This window comes from Bos grunniens, chromosome 1 (assembly GCF_055505025.1).
Source record: "Bos grunniens cultivar Pamir isolate PY7600 chromosome 1, Bosgru_T2T1.0, whole genome shotgun sequence".
Taxonomy (NCBI): domain Eukaryota; kingdom Metazoa; phylum Chordata; class Mammalia; order Artiodactyla; family Bovidae; genus Bos; species Bos grunniens.
In genome coordinates this window covers 74,197,335-74,208,195 of record NC_141165.1, presented here as the reverse complement: position 1 = coordinate 74,208,195, position 10,861 = coordinate 74,197,335, and the positions used below count along the sequence as shown (strand labels likewise).

At 44.6% G+C, this 10,861-nt stretch overlaps 1 protein-coding gene across 1 annotated transcript; it reads right to left on the bottom strand.

The window, feature by feature from the left end:
- Positions 1-4,935: 4,935 nt before the first annotated feature.
- On the bottom strand, positions 4,936-10,861 carry LOC147379639 (5-hydroxytryptamine receptor 3C-like). The gene is made up of 9 exons (XM_086396678.1): positions 10,605-10,861; positions 8,763-8,929; positions 8,351-8,395; positions 7,778-7,887; positions 7,355-7,524; positions 7,014-7,171; positions 5,985-6,189; positions 5,600-5,803; positions 4,936-5,470 (listed from the first exon to the last, which is right to left on the bottom strand). The coding sequence occupies exons 1-9, from the start codon at positions 10,669-10,671 to the stop codon at positions 5,241-5,243; spliced, it is 1,356 nt and encodes a 451-aa protein (XP_086252804.1). The 5' UTR covers positions 10,672-10,861; the 3' UTR covers positions 4,936-5,240.

The following is a 10,861-nucleotide window of genomic DNA, read 5'->3' as shown; positions in this document are numbered from 1 at the left end:
TGCTGATGTTACAAGTTGTCTTTGCTGCTTCACAACCTGTCTTGAACTCAAATAAGAAAATCACTCAAATTTGCTTTTAGTCTAACATCATCTCCCTAGTCTAAAATAAATGTAAAATAAACAGTAAGTAATAAGTCACTAGCAAAGAAACATAAAGTGAGAAATGCACATTAAAATGATGTATAACATAGCCACATTTATTTAAGAATGTATTCCAGTATCAAACAGCAAAGTCCAACAATGCAATTACTTTTGCACCAACCTAATATGTCTAATTTTATGTCATCCCCCAACATTCCTACAGTGCAGATACTGGATAGGAGTATGTGGAAAAAAAGAAATGGAGCCAAGTAAATAGACAGATGGCAATGGGATCTTGTATTTTCTGATCATATTTTAGAACATAAACACACTTGAGGAAAATATAAATTTTGTTATTAACCACTGATCATCTTTTATAAAAATACCTAAAATGATGAACTAGAAAACATTTTCAAATAAAGCAATAAAAATGATAGTACTTAAAATAACCAGGGTTTCAGGTTTTCTAGTGCTTATGGTTTATAACAAGCCATATAAGAGTCACATAGTTTTTCATCATGAACACTGGGTCTCTTTCTACCTTCAGAATTCTTTACTTGTAAAAGGTGCTTTTCACATTGGCCAGTCCTCCATCTCAGATAAATTATTAAGCACCTGGAATTCTTGTCTAGGAGACGTACTGGCTTAGGTTAGCTCTCAGAGTTCATGCTAGCACAGAGTTCCTTGTTACCAGTGTGGTTTGGATACCCATCCTGCATATGCCTGCCTCCTCCTTCCCTTCTCCAGTAGGCTCTCAGATGGGGAAAGGTAGCCATATTTAAACAGAACTTCAGTAGCTAGATTGTCATTTTCTGAGGCCATTAGAAATAGCTGTCTCCAACATTCTCTGGGAGAAGGCAATGGCACCCCACTCCAGTACTCTTGCCTGGCAAATCCCATGGACGGAGGAGCCTGGTAGGCTGCAGTCCATGGGGTTGCTCAGAGTTGGACACAACTGAGCGACTTCACTTTCACTTTTCACTTTCATGCATTGGAGAAGGAAATGACAACCCACTCCAGTGTTCTTGCCTGGAGAATCCCAGGGACGGGGAAGCCTGATGGGCTGCCATCTCAGGGGTCGCACAGAGTTGGACATGACTGAAGCGACTTAGCAGCAGCAGCAGCAGCAGCAGCAGCAGCAGCAGCAGCAGCAGCAGCAGCAACATTCTCTGGAATATCCTGGGAAGTCTCTAAGACTCCCATTTTAGCTCTGATACCTGTCTCTCCTAAGCCAAGCTGTGGGCTTTGTTGGTCACTCATGACTAGGAGATGGTTCAGAAACTCTTAGCTGATTCAGGGGTCATCGTGGGAGGGTGAGGACTTCCTCCACTCTCAGCTTTCTCTGGGCATCTTTGGAATCTTCATCTTGGGTTCAGTATCTTTGAATTCCTGGGCACTCGGCCGTGGCCCCTAAAAAAGAGGCCCTGAATTTGGGCTTTAGCTGCTTCCTTGGACAAGTCTGGGGCCAGTTAGAATTCCTGTTTGGGGTATAGTCTTGGATCAGTTGGAGGATACCATCAACTTAAGGTGTGGGTGTTTCTAGAAATCCTTGTGTTCGCCTGGGGTTTCCCAAACTTGAGTTGCAGCTTAGCAATGGGCCTCCTCACCTGGAAAAGCATTTTTGTCATCCTCTAGCTGCCTCTTGTTTGGGAGGATGGCCTCATGCAGCACAATCCAGCCTTGAGGAAGATAGAATGCCAAGGTGAAGAATCTCTCTGGAGACTGTATAGCAGCATCAAAGCCCCCAGGCTTCACACCTAGTGGCGTCACTCCTAGTCTGGCTTTTTCTAAATTATCCTCCACTGTGTAGGCTGTGTAATTTGAAATGCAGAGCTGACCATATCTTTCTTATACTTGAAATCTTTCAGTGGCTCCCATTGTCTGTAGCAGTTATGTTAAGATTGCTGAGTCTGAAAATTCGTATTTTCAACAAGTTTCCCAGGTGCTGCTGCAGCTATTCCTCCTGGGACTACACTTAGAAAACTGACCTACAGGATGAAATCCCGCCCCCTTAGCATGATGTAAAGAACTCCCTGACTTAGGTCCCACCCATCCTTCCATCATGTTGCCTTGCATTTTATGTTACAAAAGACTCGTTCTTATCTTTAATATGTATCAGAATTACTTAATGTGCTTTTACCCTTACCACTTTGGCCCTAAATCAGAATCATAGCCCTGAATCAGAATTACAATTGGTAGTGCTCAGGAATCGACATTTTAAAGTAGATCCACAACTGATTCTAATGCAGGTGGATCTTGGACTACACAGGGAGAAACACTGCATCCTAAATAGCACCCCAACACTCAGTATGTGATTTTACTCTTCCACATTCCCTTGACCTAAAATACACCTTCTACTATTGATCTCTGGTCCTACTAATAAATTCTTAAAGATTCAGCTCAATTCAAGCATCCAGTCTTTGGTGAAGCCTGCCTCAGTGTCTCTTCTTTCTCTCTTCTTGTCAATTAAACACACACACACAGATGCCCACACACACATGTGCACATGTGCTCCTGGATACTGTTGTGACTCTTAAACTGGAAACATTTCCTTACATGTATGTCTCTCCTCCTGCTCTGTAACCTCATGGAGAGAAGGAAACATTGTTTTGGCCCCCCAGTATATAACATATAGCAGTAAGTAGTCAATAAATGCTTTTTAAATTGAAATTTAGCTGATTTACAATATTATATTGGTTTCAGTTGTACAACATAGTAATTCAATATTTTGAAAGATTATACTCCATTTAAAACATTATAAAATATTGACTATATTCTCTGTGCTGTGCAGTATATCCTTGTTGCTTATTTATTTTATACATGATAGTTTGAACTTCTTAATCCCCTACACCTATTTGGCTCCTCCACTCTTTCCTATCCCTACTGGCAACTACTAGTGTGTTTTCCATATCTGTGAATCCGTTTCTGTTTTGTTACATTCATTTTTTTATTTTTTAAATTTCACACGTAAAGATAAGATGCAGTATATGTCTTTCTCTGTCTGATGTATTTCACTAAATATAATGCCCTCTAGGTCCATTCATGTTGTTGCAAATGGCAGAATTTCATTCTTTTCTTTTAGCTGAGTAGTATTCCATTACGTATATTATTATATGGTATATACAAGCTGGAATCAAGATTGCCGGGAGAAATATCAATAACCTCAGATGACACCACCCTTATGGCAGAAAGTGAAGAGGAACTCAAAAGCCTCTTGATGAAAGTGAAAGAGGAGAGTGAAAAAGTTGGCTTAAAGCTCAACATTCAGAAAACGAAGATCATGGCATCCGGTCCCATCACTTCATGGGAAATAGATGGGGAAACAGTGGAAATGGCGTCAGACTTTATTTTTGGGGGCTCCAAAATCACTGCAGATGGTGACTGCAGCCATGAAATTAAAAGACGCTTACTCCTTGGAAGGAAAGTTATGACCAACCTAGATAGCATATTGAAAAGCAGAGACATTACTTTGCCAACAAAGGTCTGTCTAGTCAAGGCTATGGTTTTTCCAGTGGTCATATATGGATTGAGAGTTGGACTGTGAGGAAGGCTGAGCACCGAAGAATTGATGCTTTTGAACTGTGGTGTTGGAGAAGACTCTTGAGAGTCCCTTGGACTGCAAGGAGATCCAACCAGTCCATTCTGAAGGAGATCAGTCCTGGGTGTTCATTGGAAGGACTGATGCTAAAGCTGAAACTCCAGTACCTTGGCCACCTCATGCGAAGAGTTGACTCATTGGAAAAGACTCTGATGCTGGGAGGGATTGGGTGCAGGAGGAGAAGGGGATGACAGAGGATGAGATGGCTGGATGGCATCACCGACTCAATGGACGTGAGTCTGGGTGAACTCCGGGAGTTGGTGATGGACAGGGAGGTCTGGTGTGCTGGGATTCATGGGGTAACAAAAAGGCGGATACGACTGAGCGACTGAACTGAACTGAACTGCTGACCTGGGAAATTTAGGGTTCAATAGAAAGTAGTAGAATAAACTAAAGAAAATAAATGCTTGCTAAAAATGAAAGATTGTGTTCAAGTTGTAATTAAGTTGCTCCCAAATATGTGCTTTTCTGAACCTGCTGTCCAGCAAATCATACTACAGCTCTGGTGTAGAGCGATACAGTGGGGTCTCCACTTCCCCTAAGAAGCTATTGGAGGGGACTTCCCAGGTGATCCAGTGGCTGAGACTGCACTCCCTGGTCAGGGAACTAGATCCCACATATCACAACTAAGAGTTTGTATGCTGCAACTAAAAGACCTGCCGCAGGCAATAATAATGTTTCCCAAAAAAAAGCTATTGTAAATAATGGGTCAAGACACAAAGACTTTCAAAATGAAAAGGCAAGTGCTTGGAAGGGAAATTTTCCAGTTCATGTGGGGTCATTTGTGTTACTCCTAAGTAAAGCAGATGCCATTTTCAAATGTGCTTTCCTTAGCCCAGTGTTCTTTTCTTAGCATGATTAAGGACAGATCAACTCTGATTGCAGCACAGGCAGTTAGCAGAATTTGGGATTATGTTAACACTCTTAGTCTTTAATGATGAATGAGTCACATGTCAGGCTGTGACAAAAGGCTTCACTCTATAAACAAGGGCTGCCTGGTTCTGGCACATCATTAATTGCAGAAGCTTAAATCCAGGATAACTGGATTTAGCAGGTTAGTCCGTATTTTAATTCCTCATAATAGATTTTGGCCCCTTCTCTACCATTTCCCTGCTTTCACATGTTGTTTAGTAGAGTTGAAAAAAAAAAAAAAAGAAAAGAAAATCCTTCTTACTTTAGTAGTGAGAAGTTTCTACAAGAAGTCTCTCAAACTCAAGGTTTTCAAACTACAATATAATGCAGAGAAGAGCCAATGCTTTCTGCAAAAGGGGTTTATTGGAGGAAATTCGATCAAGGAAGTGTTCGAAGAACCTGAATCCTAAGGAGCCAGAAAGGCAGGACTCACCAGAGGGCTGAGGGTGGCTGATGGCATGCCAGAGCAAGGACTTGACTTGGGAGAGCTTAGGAAACCATCCAGATCTGGTCTGAAACTGCAGAGGAACTGGGACGAAAACAAGGTGGTTGCCAGAGCTGTAAGGTGGGATTTGGGCAGGGATGAGAGCCTGGATGGTTTCAGGGGGCAAGAGAAGCTGTGGCCTGGGACTCGCAGGTAGGTATCTGCCTAGGTGTTCCAGAGAATAATAACTGTGACAACGGAGGTGGCCATGAAGAGCAGGTAGAGACGGAAGAGCAGGGTGTCCATCATGTGGCTTAACCGCACCCACAGACGGACCAAGTGCAGCTTCTGAGCTTTGTCTTCCTGCTGGTTCCTCGCTGAGCCAGGGCACCCATTTAGCTCTGTCTCTCTGGGATGTGGCACCTTTCCCACCAACTCCATGGGCTCCTTCACACCTACGTCAAGACAGACTCAGCTGTGGGGCTCCAAGGTCAGCTGGGGAGTTATGTGGGGAGGGAAGGAGGTGGGAGCAGAGAAGCGGAGGTGATGGAAGAGGAAGCATGAGCAGTGCTGACATCCCTCACCAGGCAGGTGGGCAAGGTCCATGTTTCCCTTCCAGGGCACAGCAGGGCAGCATGTCCTTGGGCTGGTGCAGTGTAGAAGCAGGGAGTGGAGCCAACGAGGCATGGGTGGGGGCTGGGTGGTGGCCAGGTGCAGCAGGTAGGTGATGAAGATGGTCTCCAGCAGGCTGAGCACCATCAGGGACAGACACAGGGCAAAGTAGACACCTGGAGGGAAGTTGGGCCTGCCTGAGGGCCAGAGGCACCAGCCAGGACTTCTTATTTTCTCTTTCCCCAGAAAAGAGGCCTTTTCTAGGATCTCTTTTCACTCTGACCTGTTTCATTGGTCTGTTCCCTCATGCCATGCCCCACCCTACTTTTCTTCTCCTAAAGGTGGAAGGGGCCATACTGATGAGGGAGGTGCTACTGGAGGGGAGTAAGTCATTCATCATGAGCAGGAAGACGTTGTAGCCCAGCAAGAGTGTCATCTTGAATGAGGCACGGTTCTCGCTTTCTGCCGGCAGGTAGAAGCTGAGGGCATCGATGGCGACCAGAAAGCTGCTGGGCACCAAGAGGTTTATGACATAGAGGGTGGGCCTGCGCCTGATGGCCACCTGGTGGGGAGGGGAGAGGGAGGCAATTGAGGAGAAGGCTGGGAGGCTGCCAATCCAGGTAAGAGAAAGAATTTAGATTTGTCCCAGATCAAACTTTCTAGTAAGGAAATGTTACCTCAAGTCCCTTTCTCTGTTCTCCCTCTCCAGCAAAGTCATCTTAATCACCACATCGTCTTCCCATGGTTTAATTCTACCATGCTGCTTACCGTTTGAAACATGTTTCATTCCTTCTTGGCCCATGTGTCAATTTTCTCCACCTAATTTTTTTATTCCTACCAATGTGCTCTCAGCAGAATTGAGGGACCAAATTCTTAGGTATTGTGTGCATTGTATTTCTGCTTGCTTTCCTCATCAAGGTGTAATCTCTAGTGCCTTTGCTGGTGGATGTTTAAAACCAGTGGGAGAGAAAGCAAGACAGAGCAGACATTTTGGGATCACCAGGATTTGGAATCATAATATCCCTAAGACAGTGTTTCATAACTTTTCCATCACCTCTTTTTAAAAATAAATATAAAAATTCCTGTCCTCCCAAAAGTTCTAATCGCCCTGGCAGCTGATGAGGGAATGGGGGACATGGAGTGGAGGTTCATGCTCGTTGTAAATCACTGCTGTGGGAGCTTTGTTTCTTCCTCAGGGAGGATCCATTCAATCAACATTTCCTGAGTGCCAGGTACTGTTTTAGGTACGGAAGATTTTTCAATGAAAAGAGTGATAGCAACCTCTGCCTCCATGGAGCATGTTTTCTTGTGGGAGAGCTTACATTCTGGTGGAGGACATGAGCTATGCATGTAGAAGAAGATCCCACCCAGGGCCCCCGAACTCACATAGAAGACGATTTGGTCATAGCCATTGGTGCCCGCAGTCATCTTCATCATTTGATGGATACCCTGAAGTACCCACTCCCCCTTGTTCCAAATGATGTTCTGTGATGTTTCCAAAATCTCCTGCACATCCTGCTCCATGCCCAGGACCATCTTTTCCACTGCAAAGGAGACCCAGGTAATTCAGCCTCCCCCAAGCCTCCCAACCCCTTGGCCCAGACTGTTGGATTCCTTACCACTTAGATTCCACACCCCTTTCAGTGAGATTCACTCACTCATCCAAGCTTTCTGTTCTCTTCTTCTCAAACCCTTTCTTTCTCTTTCAGCATGTGATTCTCACTCACCTGTGTAGACGAAAGAGCTGAAGGTGAGGGTGCAGTTCTGTTCATCAAAGGGGAAATAGAAGATGTCCAGGTTGCAGATGCTGGTTACCCGCATTGGCTTACTGTATTTGATGTGACCATTACTGTTGATGTAAGCCATGAGACCTGGCGGGGTCTGATCTGTATCCATCCTGAGTGTGAAAAGGACAGAGAGGTAAAAGCTGTGGGCTCCCCATCAGACCTGGCCCTCATCCTCTCCCAAGTTGCCCATTTCTGTGCTCCAGCCCCACTCATCTGACCTCCCCCTTCTACCTATCTCTGTGTTCTGAGGGTTTCAGATGCTGCTCCTTTCTGGTTGAGTCTGTGCTTGGCCCCCATTGGTTACATCATGCTCTTCCCTAGAAATGTGGTCTCCTTCTTGCTTTTTTCAGCCCTGACACTCACAGCTCCTCAATGAAGATATCTGGAAGCCACAGGTTCTCAGTTGCCATGCCCAGCTTCCTGATGCCCCCGCATTCCTCTGGGTTCCAGGTGATGAACGGATTGTACCAGATCTAGAGAACACCATGGTATGGGATAAACAGGAGATGGGAACTGGCTTTAGTCTTCCTGTGTCTCTTGCACTCTCCATTCCTTTCTTTACTCGTTTCTTTGCTGTCCCACCACACCTCTGGTGACAACTGTCACACTGTCACTGACAAATCTGTACTTTCACTTCTTCCTCAGTGCTCTCTGGGGAGACCTGGAGCTTGGCTTTGGGTTCCCTGGGATGGAGCCACTGAAGTACTGGCTTCCATGATCTTGGTTTATGCCACTTGCTTCCTGAGCCCTGTCTCTGCCCTCCTTAAACTGACAAAATAAATCAGAAAATTTTATATTTTCATTATTGGTCTGGCTATGTTTGAACTTGTTTAATTTGTGGATATTCTCAGATTTATCCATTTTAATCCTCAAAATTGGACCTTGCAGTGGAAAAAGGGAGGTACTATAGCAAAGGGGAAACTGAGTCCATCATACCATATTTAGCCACAGGAATGATGTCATCAATTGAAGCTGTGCATCCTGGAAAAACAGTTTTCATCTGAGATTACTAACTTAATGAAGTGAAATCCAATGACACCACCCACCTCTTAATCATTTACAAGGCTGTTCTGTATGGCAATTATGATTTTTAATCATAAACCACTAAAAAATGTAGGTCATATAATCCAGTGTACATGAGAAATGCAAGTGAAAACACCAGTATGAGAGTAGTCCGTTGGGTTTATGTTTCTTGTGGTGTATCCCCCAAAAAGGAGAGCTTTTATCTGCATTGTATCATTGTAGCATTCCCTGTCATGCCTCCCTATCCCACAGACTGAGCTCTTAACTTACAAAATCCAGTCAGTGCACCCACTGCTCATCATTACAGAGTTGGGTCAGGACTTACTACTTCCAGGATGGCAGACAGAGTGAAGGAGATGTTAACACAAATGGGGATGCTGACATTGGTGGCTGGACGGAAGGCCTTTCTGGCGAACGCTGCTTGGAAGGCAGCAGGATCCACCCCATGCTGGTCAAAGCCTGAGCAATTGATGGTGAATGTATCTCCTCTCCCTGTAGAGAGCAGAGACTGTGAGAAGAGTGCCAGGGCTGCGGTTTGGGGAATGTTTCTGCACAGAGAGACAACAGGGGTTATGGAAGAAGCAGGTAGACTCCTACTGCTTGGACTAGGCAGTATGGGTTAGGCTGGAGTAGTAGGCAGATGGTGGAAGTTGATAAGGTGAGCTGAGTCAGAGCTCCATTCTCAATTCCATTCTCTCTCTCTCCATGCAAAACTTGTCTACATGTATATGCAAACTCAGCCCTGAGCACCACTTTTTAGTGTCCTGCTATATTCTTAACAATCTCAACACAAACCTCTGTCCTTGAGCCATTTGGGTGAATGTCACTGACAAATTTTGCAATCACAGTTCTCTTCTTCACTATATGAACAGAGCATAGGTGGTCATGAATTAATAATGAGGGAAATAATCAGGTGGGTAGTGAGAAATCCAGAGAAGGCAATGGCACCCCACTCCAGTGCTCTTGCCTGGAAAATCCCATGGATGGAGGAGCCTGGTAGGTTGCAGTCCATGGGGTCGCTAAGAGTTGGACACGACTGAGTGACTTCCCTTTCACTTTTCACTTTCATGTATTAGAGAAGGAAATGGCAACCCACTCCAGTGTTCTTGCCTGGAGAATCCCAGGGACGGAGGAGCCTGGTGGGCTTCCGTCTATAGGGTCGCACAGAGTTGGACACAACTGAAGTGACTTAGCAGCAGCAGCAGCAGCAGCAGCAGTGAGAAATCCATCCGTGGGACCTTAAGGAAGGAACTCAGTTTTCAATTTAATGATTATATGTCTTTGCGTTGTACTGTGAGTGTTCTCTTCTAAAACTCAGGACTCATCACCACTGAGACTATCTTATAAACAGTTCCTTGATACACCTCTTATACCCAATCCTTTTCTAATCATACTTTGTGGGGCAGAAACAGAGAATGTATGTGGTAGGATCTCCTGGTCGAGTCTGTTTTTGTCTGTCTCTAATTTTGTGCTATACCTCATTGCTTAATCTCAATAATGAACAAGAAATTACTCTAGACTGGGAAATTATACTGAAAAGTTTACTGAAAAGTCACAATAGAAATTTTCATCTACCTCAATTCCCTTGGCATCTTTCCTTTTCATTTGCTTAAGAGAAATAAGGCTTCCCCAGTGGCTTAGCAATAAAGAATCTACCTGCCAATGCAGGAGATCTGGGCACTCAGGTCCGATCCCTGATTTGGGAAGATCCCCTGGAGAAGGGAATGGCAATCCACTCCAGTATTCTTGCCTAGAGAATCCCACAGACGGAGGAGCCTGGTGGGCTACAGTCCATGGGGTCATAAAAGAGTTGGACATGACTGAGGGACTAAATAACAACAACAAAGAGAAATAAGGAAGAATTTTCTTCTCTCAACAACAGTTGATACCTAGAAACCGTGGGGTAGATTATATGCCTGGAAAGAGAATGACATGGAGAAAGGAGAGAGGCCCATGGAAGCATGGGGAGTGGAGAAGTAGCTTAAGGGAAAAGTCAGCTAACTGTTAGGACCCTAGAAAGTGCTATACCAAACTGTCAGTGTCATGAATTTCCATTTTTTCCAAAATGGAACACCCATTTGTTAACTAGAAATAAAAAGAATTAGCCTGGGTCTGTGTTCCCCAGACTTTATATGGATGCTGTGCTCTTATTCTTATCCCATCTTACCTTGGAGCAGCAGGTAGAGGATGAGGCAGAGGAGGAATCCTTCCCCATGGAGCCAACCTTGTTCCATCTTCCTCTCCTTGGCTGTTCTCTGGGGACTTAGTGATGATGTTGATTTTAAAAGACCATAGGCCACACCTCACACCCTAGCTTTGAGTAATTCCGGTGTCAGGTGTCAATAGCCATCTCTCTAACAAACAACCCCCAGTGACAACAGGATCTCATAGAGGACTACCCTTCCCGGTGCCCTAACTATACCT

Coding starts and splice junctions, on each gene's coding strand:
- LOC147379639 (XM_086396678.1), bottom strand. CDS start 10,671: ATGGAACAAGGTTGGCTCCATGGGGAAGGATTCCTCCTCTGCCTCATC. Junction 8,396..8,762: donor TGTCTGCCATCCTGGAAGTA/GTAAGTCCTGAC, acceptor CTGTTTTTCCAG/GATGCACAGCTTCAATTGAT. Junction 7,888..8,350: donor CATTCCTGTGGCTAAATATG/GTATGATGGACT, acceptor GGTGTTCTCTAG/ATCTGGTACAATCCGTTCAT.